Source organism: Girardinichthys multiradiatus, chromosome 2 (assembly GCF_021462225.1).
Source record: "Girardinichthys multiradiatus isolate DD_20200921_A chromosome 2, DD_fGirMul_XY1, whole genome shotgun sequence".
NCBI classification, from domain to species: Eukaryota; Metazoa; Chordata; class Actinopteri; order Cyprinodontiformes; family Goodeidae; genus Girardinichthys; species Girardinichthys multiradiatus.
The window spans coordinates 39357277-39374463 of NC_061795.1; the positions used below are offsets into that span (position 1 = coordinate 39357277).

The 17187-nt window shown below is 40.7% G+C and overlaps 1 protein-coding gene and 1 long non-coding RNA gene across 2 annotated transcripts in view; one reads left to right on the forward strand and one right to left on the reverse strand.

Annotated features, from left to right (window-relative positions):
- Positions 1–15159, forward strand: LOC124880759. Its single transcript, XR_007041456.1, has 3 exons — positions 1–348; positions 11806–11856; positions 14161–15159. It is a non-coding gene; the product is annotated as an uncharacterized LOC124880759 (long non-coding RNA).
- Positions 14357–17187, reverse strand: part of uri1 (URI1 prefoldin like chaperone) — a 15354-nt gene continuing 12523 nt past the window's right edge. The window contains exons 9-11 of the mRNA XM_047386086.1: positions 16984–17135; positions 15590–15830; positions 14357–15357 (exon numbers count right to left, since the gene is read on the reverse strand). Coding sequence (XP_047242042.1) covers positions 15169–15357; positions 15590–15830; positions 16984–17135 — 582 coding nt within the window. The 3' untranslated portion in view covers positions 14357–15168. The remainder of the gene's footprint in view (positions 15358–15589; positions 15831–16983; positions 17136–17187) is intronic.

The window sequence follows — 17187 nt, forward strand, 5'->3', positions numbered from 1 at the left end:
GGTTTGGTGATGCGCGGAGGAGGACGCGACGTGATGGATGGAGTTCAGTGGAGAGTGATGTTGAACAGGATCACTGACTGCTGACTGACGGACTGAACGCTTTCGCTCGCTTTATCATAAACGCCCAGCACACGGTAGGGCGCAGATTTCCCCGCTTCGAAGCGTAGATTCCTCTAAAACGAAGCAGATTTTTAATAGCCGCTAAATACCAGGAGAAGACAACTGTGCGCTTTGCTATGCACTATTTCCAAGTGAAGAAAACGGGCTAATGAAATCTTATTTTTTTTTAAATGTCTCGGGATACTTCGACATGTCCCGAAGCCGTATGTCTCCCTCATCTGGCCGCTGGTATGTAAGTGTAACAGACTGTCTGGCACCGTGCGTAAAATGTGCACTGGCGTCTCCGGGACGCAGGTTTCAACAACCCTTTCCCCGATAAGCAGGTTTTTGGATGCATTAAATCGTATTATGCATGTCGCATTTGTTATGTGGATTATCTGGAACATAAGGAGTTTACATTAGAAAAGTTCCTTGAAAGCAGGACTATAAATTAAATGGATTTTTATTTTAACAAATTGATCCTTTGTTTTCTTGAAATCACTGCTTGTCTCTTTGCTCTTCCAAACTGTTTGTTGCCATAGAAAGGCTTAGAACACAGTGGTTTAACATTTTACTTAGAGAATTGCTCCTAGGCTTAATTGGATGCTTGTAACATCCATCACACTTCTAACAACCATCTGACCTTCACTGGAGATTTTGCCTCTCAAGACATGGAGCATTATCAATCATCTTTTTTGTAATAGGTGAGTGCATTGCAGATATGTGCATTTCAGAAACATTATACCACCCTAAATAAAGCACTATACACTTATATAATATGCAAATAGAGCAACAGGTCTGTTCTACAGTGATCCTGTACTGGTATTTTGGTTTTGCCAGATAAAAAACAACTACTATAGATTTTTTTTCTATTTTTCATTTGCTTTCTACAGATAACAGTCTACAGGGTGGCATGTATTTGTATTCAACCCCCACCCTCACCCTCAGCTCTGGCTGTATGTCTAATGTCAGTGTCCTGCTGGAAGGTGAACCTCTGCTCCAGTCTCAAAACATTTCCTGGCCCTTACAGAGCTTCTCAACTCTGACCATCTTCAAACAGTAACCCTGCAGCATGAAGTTATCACCACGTTTCAAATTGTGTTCGGGGTGATGTGCAGTGTTTTGCATTTAGAGCAAAAAGTTCAGTTTTGGTCTAAACGTTTGCTGTGTCCCCAACATGGCTTGTGGTATACTGCAAATGGAGGTCCAATGGCTTTCTTTCAATGATGGCATTCTTTTTCACACTTCTTCATAAAAGCCAGATTTGTGGAGTGCATGACTAATAATTACCATGCCAAAAGAATCTACTAACTAAGTTATGGATCTCTGCAAGTCATCAAGTTACTCTGGGCTTCTTGTCTCCTTATGATTACCCCTCTCATTACCCTACGTTTCAATTTATGTGGACGGTCATGTTGTGGTAAGGTTGTAGATGCTTAAGACTTCTTCACAACGAAAGAGAACGGCAGACAGGTCAGTCTGCCGTTCTCTTTCGTCTTCATGATGCTACTTGTTCACAAATGTTCCCCAACAAACAAAAAGTTTGGCATCTTTGCATCACTGATTTTCCATAACAGCAATTAGATTGTCTCTACATGTCAACTTGTTGTTTGGGATGCCTGCCAGGAAAAACGTTTTGTGTCATAAAATCACAAATATAACTGTGTGAATTTTGCTAAACATCACTTTGTCCTTTACATGAATTGTGTGCTTTGGTCAGATGAGACTAAGATAGACCCACTCCAGATGGTTCTGGTGTTAAACAAAGAATTTGTCCAAAAAAAATGGTTATTTGGAAAATACACCTCATGTTCACTGTTTAGCATAGTGGAGGTTCTGTGATGATGTGGATCTGTTTCTTTTCTAAAGACCCTGGGAACCTCGGTAGATTGGATGACATCATGAAACCTTTAGTAGCCCTTAGCTTAAATTTTTTAATCTGCTGTCTTCCGTTGGAAACCTGAAAATGGGTCAGATTTTGTGTTATCATCAGCATGATTATCAAAAACTTTTGGCCAAATTAACTCAGAAATGAGTCTCCAGACAAGTCACTGATGTTAAAGTAGCAGTAAAGCAGGTATGCTGGCTGCGATTTAATCCTTTCTTTTATCATTTGGAGCTTTTTGCAACTCTTCACCTCCCCTCTCTCAGGCCCGAACACCTGTCTGGACAACAATTCCTGCTTGAGACCTTCATCAAACAACTCTTAAAATCCCCCCTTAATCTCAGAAATGCAGATCTTTGGAGTGTTCTCTCTCATTACTAAGTTTGCATCCTAGATTTCTTTGAAATGTAGTTCCAGTGCACGCTGGCATATACCTTTGCAGCTTAACCTACATAAGTCCATTGATCTGTGTCTTACCAACACAACACTACTATGTTAAGCATTACCTAATCTGCCTCATGCTACTTGGATTTTCATATTGGAGAAATAATCCTGATGAAAGGTGTGGGAGGTGGGGAGTCACCTTAAGAACTATTTAAAAGCTTCTTATCACAGACCTGCACTCCAACATTTTTTTGGTAAAAAAAGAAGTGATAGTCCTTTAAATCTTAAACCTTAGCTTTAATTAAAGGAGGGGAAATATTGGTGTGTATTGTTTGGCCTTCTATTGTTTAAAGTTACAGAAAAATTACAGTTGGGTTCATCATTATGGGCTTTTAAAATTAAATAAAACAACAGTGTTCCCCTGCTGTGTTGAGGTACTGTGATCCAGACCAAAGCAACATAAAGAGTTTTTAGTTCCAAGCGGTTTTTAGGAGTCGGACCTGGAGCAGGAAACTGACTGCAGGTTAGATTGTTTAATATAATCAAATTTATACCAATGAGTGCTATAGTGCTGCTTAATTAACCTTTAACATTTTGTTTAATATATACAGGTGCTTCTCAAAATATTAGCATATTGTGATAAAGTTCATTATTTTCCATAATGTCATGATGAAAATTTAACATTCATATATTTTAGATTCATTGCACACTAACTGAAATATTTCAGGTCTTTTATTGTCTTAATACGGATGATTTTGGCATACAGCTCATGAAAACCCAAAATTCCTATCTCACAAAATTAGCATATTTCATCCGACCAATAAAAGAAAAGTGTTTTTAATAGAAAAAACGTCAACCTTCAAATAATCATGTACAGTTATGCACTCAATACTTGGTCAGGGAATCCTTTTGCAGAAATGACTGCTTCAATGCGGCGTGGCATGGAGGCAATCAGCCTGTGGCACTGCTGAGGTCTTATGGAGGCCCAGGATGCTTCAATAGCGGCCTTTAGCTCATCCAGAGTGTTGGGTCTTGAGTCTCTCAACGTTCTCTTCACAATATCCCACAGATTCTCTATGGGGTTCAGGTCAGGAGAGTTGGCAGGCCAATTGAGCACAGTGATACCATGGTCAGTAAACCATTTACCAGTGGTTTTGGCACTGTGAGCAGGTGCCAGGTCGTGCTGAAAAATGAAATCTTCATCTCCATAAAGCTTTTCAGCAGATGGAAGCATGAAGTGCTCCAAAATCTCCTGATAGCTAGCTGCATTGACCCTGCCCTTGATAAAACACAGTGGACCAACACCAGCAGCTGACACGGCACCCCAGACCATCACTGACTGTGGGTACTTGACACTGGACTTCTGGCATTTTGGCATTTCCTTCTCCCCAGTCTTCCTCCAGACTCTGGCACCTTGATTTCCGAATGACATGCAGAATTTGCTTTCATCCAAAAAAAGTACTTTGGACCACTGAGCAACAGTCCATTGCTGCTTCTCTGTAGCCCAGGTCAGGCGCTTCTGCCGCTGTTTCTGGTTCAAAAGTGGCTTGACCTGGGGAATGCGGCACCTGTAGCCCATTTCCTGCACACGTCTGTGCACGGTGGCTCTGGATGTTTCTACTCCAGACTCAGTCCACTGCTTCCGCAGGTCCCCCAAGGTCTGGAATCAGCCCTTCTCCACAATCTTCCTCAGGGTCCGGTCACCTCTTCTCGTTGTGCAGCGTTTTCTGCCACACTTTTTCCTTCTCACAGACTTCCCACTGAGGTGCCTTAATACAGCACTCTGGAACAGCCTATTTGTTCAGAAATTTCTTTCTGTGTCTTACCCTCTTGCTTGAGGGTGTCAATAGTGGCCTTCTGGATAGCAGTCAGGTCGGCAGTCTTACCCATGATTGGGGTTTTGAGTGATGAACCAGGCTGGGAGTTTTAAAGGCCTCAGGAATCTTTTGCAGGTGTTTAGAGTTAACTCGTTGATTCAGATGATTAGGTTCATAGCTCGTTTAGAGACCCTTTTAATGATATACTAATTTTGTGAGATAGGAATTTGGGGTTTTCATGAGCTGTATGCCAAAATCATCCGTATTAAGACAATAAAAGACCTGACATATTTCAGTTAGTGTGCAATGAATCTAAAATATATGAATGTTAAATTTTCATCATGACATTATGGAAAATAATGAACTTTATCACAATATGCTAATATTTTGAGAAGCACCTGTATACCTTACACCACATCCAGGAATCTATTAAGATGCTTTATTAGTTGTGCTGGCTGTAGATTAGAGGGGCATATTGAGGGAGTTTATGGCAAATGAGCAAATGCACATAGAGGCATCATTCTGAACTGAGTCAGTTCCCCGAACAGTTCTTTTTCTATTTGTTTAAAATGTTAACAGTCATCTCAACATTTTCTTTTCCTTTTCCATCATTAACCTGGTTTCACTAAAGTGTTACTCTAGTTAACATTGTTCTGTGATGTAGAACATATAGCTACAACTCATTACAAAATTTAAATGCTTTAACTTAGAGTTGTAAATACAATCAATATCTGTCCATCCATCCATGCATCCATCCATCCATTTTCTACCCCAGCTTTTTCTGTACAGGGTGGCGGGGGAGCTGGTGCTGGAAGAAGTGCTGGAAATGAAAGGTTTGACTTGAGAGACATGAAACACAGGATGGATACGTAGGCTGGAAGGCAGGTGCAGACGAAGAGCAGAGGGACTGATGACTGAGTCGATAGTGTAGGGACCAATGAAGCGAGGAGACAGTTTCTTGGACATAGCCTTCAATGGGATGTCCCGGGAGGACAACCAAACCTTTTGGCCAGGCCGGTACGCTGGAGCAGGCCGCAGCCTACAGTCAGCGTACTTCTTGTTTTGGTCCACTGTACGAAGGTGAGCTCTGGTAGCATTTCCCCAGATCCGTTTACAACGGCGTATGTGGTGCCGAACGGATGCTACGGCTATGTCCTTTTCATCTGCGGGTAATAGGGGAGGTTGATAACAAATAGAAACCTCAAAGGGAGAGAGGCCAGTTGCAGATGAAATTTGAGAGTTGACTGCATATTCGACCCAGGGGAGATAGATACACCAATCAAGAGGTTCAGATGCGGTCATGCATCTGAGGATGGACTCCATCTGTTGGTTCATGCGTTCTGTCTGTTCCTTAGATCGGGGGTGATACCCAGACGTCAGGGAAGCCTTGGCTCCAAGGGCCAAACAAAACTGTTTCCAAACACGAGAGATAAATTGGGGGCCTCGATCTGACAAAATGTCCTGAGGTATACCATGAAGGCGAAAAACATGCTAAACCAACAGCTGGGCAGTTTGGAAAGCAGATGGAAGTCTTTTCAGTGGTACAAGGTGGCAGGACTTAGAAAAACGGTCAACAATTGTAAGGATGACCGTATTACCCTTAGAAATAGGTAAACCAGTTACAAAATCAAGTGCTATGTGAGACCAAGGGCGTTTGGGCGTACTGAGAGGCTGGAGTAACCTATAGGGAGGCTGATTGCCCAATTTTTGTCTGGCACAGACTGAACAGGCCTGCACATATTCCTTAACATACTTGTGAAGGGATGGCCACCAAAATCGCCTGGAAATGAGTGAGATGGTTCTGCTAACCCCTGGGTGACCTGAGAATTTAGCAGTATGAATCCAACGGATAAGCCTAAACCTAACAGATGTAGGAACATACTTCCTGTTGGGAGGACCTGTACCTGGGTCCGGCTCGTTACGTTGGGGATTGTTTATATGGTCCTCCACCTCCCAAACTAAAGCTCCAAATGTCCAATGGGATGGCCCAATGGGTTCTGCCTCTTTCATGGTAGAGTCAGGTGAATGAAGCCAGGAAAGAGCATCCGGTTTGTGGTTCTTGGAGCCAGGTCTGTAAGAAATAGAGAGATCAAAACGAGGGAAAAACAGTGACCAACGTGATTGGCGTGGGTTCAGTCTTTTGGCTGATTGCAAGTAGGACAGATTTCTGTGATCGGTCCACATTAAAATGGGGTGTTTTGCACCCACCAGCCAATGTCTCCACTCTTCGAGAGCTAACTTAATGGCGAGCAGCTCTCTATCTCCCACGTCGTAATTCTGCTCGGTGTTTGTTAGCCGACGGGAAAAGAAGGCACATGGGTGGAGCTTTCCATCCGTGGGAGACTGCTGAGAAAGTACTGCACCAACACCTGTATCAGAGGCGTCAACCTCCAAAATAAACTGTCTGGAGGAATCAGGATGAACCAGTATGGGAGTCTGAGAAAACCTCTCTTTCAATGTCCGAAACGCCTTGTCAGCCTCTGGTGTCCAGGTGAACACAATGTTAGTGGAGGTTAAGGCGGTGAGTGGTGCGGCTATCAAACTGAAGTTCTTAATGAATTGCCGATAAAAGTTCGCAAATCCAAGGAACCGCTGAAGCTGCTTGCTGGAGTCTGGAACAGGCCACCCCAGTACTGTCTTGATCTTCTCAGGGTCCGAGCAAACCTGTCCACCCTCCAGGATGTATCCCAAGAATGTGATAGATGTTTTATGGAACTCACATTTCTCAGCTTTTACAAACAGTCTATTCTCCAACAGTCTTTGAAGAACTAGACGGACATGACGGTTGTGCTCTTTAATGTCCTTGGAGTAGATCATGATATCATCAAGGTAGACAAAAACAAAAACCTTCAAACAATTCCTAAGAACATTGTTGATTAGGGACTGAAAGACTGCTGGTGCGTTACTTAGTCCAAAAGGCATGACAAGGTATTCAAAATTGCTTAACGGGGTCTTGAAGGCGGTCTTCCACTCATCCCCCTGGCGGATCCTAACTAGATGGTAGGCGTTACGGAGATCTAACTTGGAAAACATAGTGGAACCGTGAACAGGTTCAAAGGCTGAGGAAAGGAGAGGGAGAGGGTATTTGTTTTTTACTGTAATTTGGTTTAACCCCCTGTAGTCGATATAAGGGCGGAGTGAACCATCTTTCTTTTCCACAAAGAAAAACCCAGCTCCGAGTGGAGATGAAGAGGGGCGAATTAACCCAGTCACCAGAGACTCATTAATATAGTCCTCCATAACCTTTCTTTCTGGTCCAGAGATGTGATAGAGCCTACTGGAAGGCAGGGGGGCACTGGGAAGCAAATCTATTGCACAGTCATAGGGTCTAAGCGGGGGCAATGGCTAGGCCTTGGATTTACTAAAAACTAACCTGAGATCAAGGTACTCTGGAGGGACGTTAGAGAGATCGGAAATCTCATTTTCTGCAGGACCTGACTCAGAGGGGAGTGATGCTACTGCTGACTGTAGACAAGAAGAAAGACAGTTAGTGGACCAGGATTCAACTCGGCTTTCTGCCCAGTTAATGTGAGGGTTGTGTTTTTTGAGCCAAGGAAAACCTAAAACAATAGAATTAAATGAGATGGGAAACACAAAAAAAGATATCTCCTCCCTATGATTCCTGGAAAGAATTAGTGTCAAAGGTGTGGTTCTATGAGTGATTCGTGGTCATTTATGTCCATCTAATGATGAAACTAACTGAGGAGTTGGGAGTGGCTCAGTCTCAATCTGAGCATCATTAACCAACCTCTGACCAATAAGGTTCTGGTCGCTACCCGAATCAATAAGAGCGGAAAGATTCTGAAAAGGACGTGGAAATTAACGTGGCTGGCAAACTAAGTCTGGGGGGTAAGAGATCGGTCCATCAGTCTCCCCTCACTTACTGACGGACCTGGCCTTTTGGCCCCGAGGGACGAATTGGTCAGTTGGCAAGGAGATGTTCTGGTGAGCCACAGTAAAAACACTGGTTAGATTGGCGGCGTCTCAGTTTTTCCTCTGGGGAAAGACCAGTACGCCCAATCTGCAAGGGTTCTATTCCTAAACTTTGTGAAACTGAGGTGGGGCGAATATTTTCAGTGGTTTGGCTAGAGAGATGGGACCTAACTGCTCTGTTCTAACCGGGATTTCTTTCTCTCTCTCATTCGGTTATCTAGTCTGACGGCTAACTTGATTAACCCATTCAAGGTCTTGGGTTCATCGACCAATGCTAAATCATCCTTTAACAAATCATTTAAGGACTGGAAAAAGGCAGCTCTAAAAGCGCAGTCATTCCATCCAGAGGCTGCTGCAAGGATGCGAAAATCAATGGAGAACTCAGCAATTGACTGGTTTCTTTGTTTGATATACCATAATTTCCAAGCATCGGCGGTTAAGTCATTTTCACAGGAAAAGACCTGTCGAAACTCCTCCTCAAACTCAGGGAATGTACAACCAAAGTCCAAACAATTAGAAAAATGCGCCTCTGCCCATCGCAGGGCCTTTCCAGTGAGTAATCCCAGAACAAAGGAAATCTTTACAGAATCATGTGGGAAAGATTGTGGGGAGCGATTAAAAACAAGAGTAAATTGGAGGAGGAAACACTTACAATCCCCTTTCTCCCCGGAGAATTTTTCAGGATTAGGGGAAGTGACATCACAAGAGTGCAGATGTTGCTGAGAGACCAGCGAGGGTGAAGCGGCCCCTACGGCCGGGGCGGTGAAATTGCTCAAGGTCTGCTGAAACATGGAGGCTAGTTGTTCGACTTGCTGATTGGTTTGTTTCTGCTGTTCAAAAAGAGAACGGAGGGATGAGTCGTGGGTTATGATTTGGTGGTGTTGTTTAGAAAAAGTTCTCCTGAATACTTCTGCTGGGTCGGGATGGCCAGAGTGTTCTGTCATAATGTTTCGAACAGTTTTGACCCACAAGCAGAAAGCAATTCAGGAGACTGAGTTTAACGGTAATGAGTTTATTTACAATGTAAGGAAATGTGCAGGGAACTGGAACCGGGATACCAACTGTAAAATAAACAGAACAGTAAGCAAGGAGTAACTCAGGATCTGAATTCTTAAATAATAATTCTGTCTTACTGGATAGATGGGGAGATCCGCCAGAGGGGGGTGGAGAGACCAAAGGGTTGTTTACCCGTGAGACTGAGGATGGTGAATACTGGTGTGCCAGGATGGTTAGCTGGTCCAAGAGTTTCTGAAGTTGGTGCAGTGGATGGAGGAGGGTGAACAGGGCTCATGGAAGGTGATCCAAGGAACGAAGAAATCAGGAGGCTGCCAGCCGGTGTGATCAAACAAAGTAACAAGAGGCTTGAGTCTTTGTTCATGGAGCTGGATCGCTTCTTTCCAGAAGAGGGTAATCCAGGCAGAGTTCAATGCAGAAGGCAAAGTCAGGTTCAGGTAATCCTGCAAGGTAACAGACACTGATTACCAAAAGATCAAGGCAAGGACAAGACAAAGGTAATGTGGCTAAAGCTGTACCACTAAAGGCAACTCTCTGGCAGTGAGTTCCTGGCAGCCTCCTCCTTAAATATTCCTCAGCAGGTAATCAGGGGAATAGAAAACACATGTCACCTCTCCTCCAGGTTCCACGCCATCTAGAGGTTAAGCATAGTAAACAGCACCAAACAAACAGACATGGCACAGATCCTGACGAAACCATCCATACTATGTTATGATCGGCAATGAAAGATTTGTCAGGAGAAAAATGATTAATTTTCTAAAATCTTGAGGCAGAGGGTTTGTTTAATGGAAGTAAATATCTGTTCTGTAAAGGTTTTATCTTGACATGTCCTTTAGAAGATTTATTCTTTCTCTGTGGAAAATAGTCTATTCTGAGCCTCTTTGTCTATACAGCACTGTGTACAAGAAGTTATAATCACTAACTATTAATATATTCATGTATGAATATCAATTTATTAGTATGTTTCATAATTTTACTGTTGACATCATGGCTAGCTGTGTTTCTAGTCTGTTAGATGGTGTAATTAAGGTCGATAATAGCCTGCCTTACTTTAAAACGAACCGGAAATGTTATATGAGATTGTTACTGTATATATGTTTCTCCTCAGGATAATCTTCACTAGCCATCTTATAATAAATACAATACATACAGGTTAGTGGGCGGCTGTCATGTGGAAAAACAAAGAAAATATGGCTTAATATTTGTGTTCATTAGCCAATAGTAAGATCTTAACCAGAATGTTTAGCTTACAATAACAGAAAAAGCAAATGAAAGAACTAAACCATATTAAACGTGATGTAAATATGTTGCAATTGTTGCCCTAAATTTGTAATACCATTTAACTTTTATTTCATTAACTTTTACCCTGGTAAGGTTCAAAATTCAACCCTTTAAAGCTATATGGGCAAATAAATTTATTTGAAACAAAAATAAATCAAACATTTTACACCAAAAAAGATTACATCAAAATTTATTTCCCCTCTGAGGGACAATAAAGGATGGTTCTAATTATAAAGCAAGACAGAATCTGTATTACTGATAATAAAGGGGTCCTAGCCCACAATAGCTTATATAGTTTGATCATGTTAATTATGTTTATAGTTAAATACAATAAACAGAAATAATTATTTTATACTAACATGGGAAATATGCTAGATATGAGAGCAGGCCAGGTAAATTTTTCATATGAATGGATGTTGCCCATTGGTAATATTTTTATACATTATGAGAGCAACTCCTATGTTCAGCACCTAGGTCTAACACATCTGGTGATGTTGGGAATATCTGTTGTCTTACACTGGCAGTACTCACCTGTATTTCCATGCAACCAATTGGCTCAGTTATGGTTGAGGTCCAAACACACCCTCTATTTCTGCTACTTGTGCGACCCCTTCTCTTTTCCAATGGTTATAATCACTCTAAAAGAGAGAGGTACCCCCAATCCTTGTGGTTTTTAGTATAACAATGGCCACCAGTGGGCTCTAGAGGGACAAACTTTATCAGTTTATTATTTTACTCTGTACCCCTACACATAGCATTCTAAAACATTCTAAAATGGTCAAACTCTAACACTCAGTAGTTTATTCTAACCTCCCCAACAACCCCGTACCATTTCAAACCTTTTGTGAAGTGCCTTGAGACATTTGTTGTAAATTGGCACTATATAAATAAAACTGATTTGAATTGAACAAATGGCAGATAAGACTTCCACACTGCCGGGATTCAACAGTTTATTTCAGCTGAAGGCTAAATATTGCTCTGCGTTTAGTGGTAAACTATGAAACAACCATTAGCTATGCTCATACTGGGGTCACAGACAAGGAAAAAGCAACAAAGCTGTTATTAACACTGCTACATATGATTATAAACCAATGTTAAGATTAAATAATTATCTTACCTCTATATGGGGGGGGGGGGGGGGGGGGGTTAGTTATTTGGAGAAAAAAAAAAACAATAAGGCAGACTTCTGCTCATGTTAGTTGATGTATCTATTAACACAATCTGCTTTTGAAACTGTAAACAACACATGTTTATTTAAATTAGGATACAAGTCTGCTGAAATGTCTGATCTTTGCAATATTTTCAACCAAGTCTTCTCCTAAAGAGGTTGATGTTGTTTGTTTAATTGAAACTGCTTGGAATATTTAAAAGACTCCCTCTCCTCTTTAATAGGTTTACCTTGACTACACCAGTCCGTGGATTGCCCTGATCTCTTTTAAAAAGGTATTGTTTAAATGTCTTAAATTGCAGTGGATCTTTTTTTGTGTAACTGTTTTATTTATTGGTTATATTTCTCTAAATAGGTAAGGAATTTGTTTGGAAAGATAAGTAATTTATTGATTTTAATTATTTGACAGAAACTACCAACTATACTTTTTTTAACCACTCCTTTAACGAATTCAAAAACCATAGAAAACTCTGTGGGGGTAGTTTTCATTGTTTACTTGACCTCAATTGCCATGAATGAGTGGTTTCAGTGCACAGAAAAAGCTCGAGTGTTGCCAGTTTCTTTATCACAACATTTAAGCAAAAAAAGCTCTATGAATGAATCAAAAATTGTCTAATTTAGAGACATGACAATTCCAAATGCTACACAAACAATCAGCAAGTATCTTAAAATCACTATTTTATCAGTTATGGGACGCAATCAAGAAACGTTCACAATCGTGCCATCGTTTGGAAGTTTCAGAGTACTGAAAAAATATTTGGTGCAGACATCAAAACACCAGAATGGAGATCTAAAGAGCTTCCGGGCTGATTTGTAGCAATCTGGAGTGATTTTTATCTTGCAATATATGCTGCACTATTAACAAAGTGCCTCCAAGTTTTAACTGTGGCTTTGGAAAGGCTGTCTCTTATTATATCTCAAGAAGACATGATGCAGTAAGTCTGTCAATTTGTGGGGTGTTTTGTTGTGCCCGGTTCTGAAGTAAATGAATCAGGCAAATAAAATCAGCATAACTGCTCAGTCAAAAAGAAAAGAATATACAAATATTAAGCGGGGAATCATATCTTAAAGCTACAGTAAAAGTTCTGTACTGTGGAGATTCAAAATTGTATTAATTTGAAAAGCACAAAGTCCAGATTGAACAGTGAATTTGCATTAATCTCTGAAAATATCTTTTTCAGTGCGTAGAGATTTTTTTTAAGTTCTCTTCCCTAAAATGTTAGTCTAGAATCTCCAGCACAAGTTATGGTTAAAGACATAGATTTACAAACACTGGTAAGTGAGAAGACTTTTTTTTTCGTTTTGCTTGAGTGATTCAATTTTGTGGTCACCCACATCAGCTATTCAAAAACAAAGCAAACACGTGGCTTATATGAGCTTGTTCTCTAAGAACGCAGGTGCATGTGACCATATCAGTCTGGGGACTGAGATGCCTGAGATGGGCTGGTCTGGTGAACCATTTGTTGATTTAATCTTATGTTTCCAATCTGGAGAAAATCCCCAATGATGACCCCATTTTCAGTTTATTGGCAGAGGCCAGCAGTTTTTTATTTAACACTTTGTTGTATTTCAATGAGTTCCTGATGAAATGCACTCAAGCTATGTGCCTTTAAAAGAAAAGAATGCCCACAGCATCATAGATTCTACACCATGCTGAATAGTGGGCATTAGGTGCTTTCTCACATATTCAATAGCAAACCCCAAACATTTACATTTGTCTCATGGAAAACATGCTTCCATTTGGCATTTTGGTGGTGTCTAATGGTTGTTACTGAGACTTGGTGACCTCATCATGCCTCTCTCTGCTGCACATCTTCCAGAGTGAACTTTAGATATTTTTACCTGTCTAACCATCCTTGTCACTAAACATTGAGTCAAGGTGAACTTGTGTTTCCTTCCAGGGTTGTTTGGTAACAGTTTTGACCTTATTAACTTTTGTTCTGGCTCTAGATAAGTGGAGGTTTAAGTCTTAACTACTGACTTGTGGCCATTTCTTATCTTACAAAGACCAACACACACCTGTTGAACCAAGAGAAATGGGCCTCTGTCTCATGTTTATTCTCATAGGAAAACAGGATGTCAGATTAATAATTAAAAGTTGCAAGACAATGATCAAATTCAAGAATTAAAGTATAAATCTCAAAAATGCATTATCTTATAGTAAATTTTAGGAGTAAATAAATGTGGTAAGTTATGTAAAATGAATTAAAAAGCTGTTGTACCACTGAACAAATTTATTTAAATCAAAGGTTGGATTTTTTAAAAGTTTGATTTACTTGGAATGATTTATCCATTAGGTCACTCCAAGATTTAAGGTTAAAATAAAGAGTAATACCAAAAAAGCAGACCTTTCACTATTCATCAAAATATTGTCTATACCTGCTTATCAATATGGTGGGTGGGTGGGTGCCTAAATCTAGCCAGGGGTCACTAGGTGAAAAGTGGGGTACACCCTGGAGAGGTCTCCAATTTATCACAGGGCAACACAGAGACACACGAAAAGAACAACCATTTATGGACGCTTTCATACCTAAAGCTAAGAGACAAACTAACCTAACAGTCTTGTTTTTGTACTGTAGGAAGATGCCAGGGTATCAGGAGGGAACACACACATGCACAGAGAGAACACGCAAACCCTATTCAGAGAGAGGGCAGGCCAGCATTTGAATCCAGGATCTCCTTGCTGCAAGACCACAGCTCAAACCACTGCTCCCACCATGCATTCAACCCATAAAATTGAATAATCACATTAAATATCAGGCAAAGACTTCAGGGCATATCTGAGACTTTTATTCTGCTCTGACATTTTGATGTTGTTCCTGGAATATATTTGTTTTAGCTTGAAATAAAATGAACATGTTATGCATTATTGCTTTTAAGAGTTTGACTTGATGCTGTGGCTCTTTCAATTTAAATGGGTCACAGAAAAACCTTTAGAAATCTCCGTTTTTCAACATCGCTCACAATAGATCAATCCAATCAAAAAAAAATAAAATATCAGTAAAAATATATGTTGTAGTAAACGCAGATCACAGCAATAGAAGGATCATGTTTAACATGTTTATTCTGGAAAATAACTCCTAATCAGCAGTATGTATGTATAACTACTAAAAATGTTTTTGTTTTTCATGAGGTAAAAAAAATATAAATTGGTTGTTAAAATTATTTATTTTCTTCGTAGTTCCCATCAATATTTTTTCTTCCATAAAGCGTGTGACAAAAGAAGACATACATTCATTACACAGGCCAACAAAAGGTGGAAATTTCACTGTAGCAACAGATTCTACTTGACAAAGAAAGAAAACAATGCAGCTTGTCCAATGTGACAAAAGCTGGTATCGTCTCATCTACAAACAGCAAGAATCAGCAAAGGAAGAGGAGAAAATGTAGCAGCTAAAGGTAGCAGGCTGACAGAAAGCAGAAAAAAAGACAGATTTATTATTGGTGCTATAGCTCTTTCACTACTATTGAATGACAGGAATTAATTTAAATATAGAAAAGGGTGAATGCAAGATGATCAGAAGGGAGATAGTTGCTTGTTTTTGTTCAGTTTTGTTGTAAAAAAAAAAAAAAAGAAGGCCTGAAAGTTATTTTTGCTGCAGCCGGGCAGCTTTGAACTTTGACACCCTTTTAGGCGCCTGCTCAGGCGGGGTGACGTCGGGTGCAACCTCCTCCTGTTTCCTCTCCAGTATGGTTGGCAAAGCGGGTGGGACAATGGTCAGGTAGGGCACCGTTGAAGGCATTGGGTCCTTTTCTACCACCTTACCTGAAAAGGCCTGAGAAAGAGATTAATTAAAAGTGACAAAGATGGCACTCGTATTATCACATTCATCTTAAAATAAACACTCAACAGTTTTCATGCCTATTTTGATGCTTGAAGTTAGGTAATGAGTTTGGACACATTCAAGGTATTCGTTCAACTGAAATGTTCTGAAGCTCAAATTTACTACATTTATAAACCAGTTCTGCACTGGTAAAATGCTGACAAAGACACAGGACAAAACTAACTTCAAATCTGCTGGGAGTTTGCAGAGGCATTGCTGTTAGACTGTCCTCCTCTGTGATGCCATCACTGGTGTCGCTGTGCATTGTCTCATCGTGGCTGACGCTGCGTCCAACCATCCTGCGTTCCTCGAAGTCGGCAGCGCTGCTCTCGCTTGTGTCGCTGCACACGCTGTTCTCACGACTGCGGGACTTCAGGATGGACTTTCTGGGGATGGGCTCCCCGTTCTTCACATCCACAAACAACCTGACCCAAACGCAACAGTCAATTTTCATTAGACGCAGTTGCACACATGGATGAGCTTGCAGTGCCTAGCAGAAGTATTCATACCCATGTTTTACATTTTGTTACATTGCAATCACACACTTCGCTGTATTCTACTAGGATTTTATGTGATAAACCAACACAAAATTGTGCACAATTGTGATGTAGAAGGGACATTTTACATTACTTTAAAAAGGGTTTGCAAATAAATTCTGAAAGAAACTGATTTGCATTTATTTTCAATCCTCTTTAATCTGTTTCCGCAAATAAAATCTAGTGCAACCATTTTCCTTTCCAATAATTTCAGTATAAATCCAGCTGTTTAGAATCTGCTGTTCTCCAACAGACCTCAGAGGTTTGTTAAAAAACATTAAGAGAACAAACAGCATCATGAATACCAAGGTCCACAGAAGAAAGGGCAGGGATAATGTTATACAGACCTTTGAACATCTCGCAGAGCACTTTTCCATCTATCAACTGAAAACAGAAAGAGGAAGGTACAACAGCTAACCCATGACATGGCTGTACATCCAAACCGACAGGCCTCGCAAGGAAAGCATTAACTAGACACAATGCACTGTTCCTATGGTAAAACATGGTAGTGGCGGCATTCTGCTATGGTGATGCTTTTCTTTAACAGGAACAGGGAAGGTGGGAAGAGTTGATGGGAGGAGGAGGGATAAATGAAACTCTAATAAAGGCTGCAAAGGTCTTGAGAATAAGGTGAAACTTCATTTATACAAACAGCCAGAGCTACAATAGAATAGTCTGGATCAGGAGTGACCAACTCCAGCCCTCATGAGCTGGTGTCACACATGTTTAAGGTCTTTGCTCCAACACAGGTGAATTAATGGCTTAACTGCCTCTTCAGCATGTTGTCAAGTTCTGCAGAGGTCTTGTAATGAACTGTTCATTTAATTTGGGTGTGTTGAACCAGAGGAACATCACAACATGTAGGACGCCAGCTCTTGGGGCCTGGAGCTGGCCAGTTTAGATCAAAGCTTATTCATGTGCTAGAATGGCCCAGTCAAAGTCCAGACCTGAATCCAATTGATAAACTAAGGCAAAACTTCCAAATCTATATTCATAGATTTTTGGGTCTAAACTGTCTTTATGATAAAAGGTTTGCTTTTACCTGTAAATATCAGCTGGTGTGGTGATTTTGTGAAGTTCGTGGTGGGAGTGTCCATTACTGTGGCCATTTTTCTTTTTCTTTTTTGAATGCTCCTTCTGCTCTTTTCTTTCACTGAACTTTAACATGGTGTTTTTTCCTGTGTTTATCCTTACCTACAGTAAAAGAAAGACAGGTTGAAGAAAATCTAAAGACATGACGTATTTC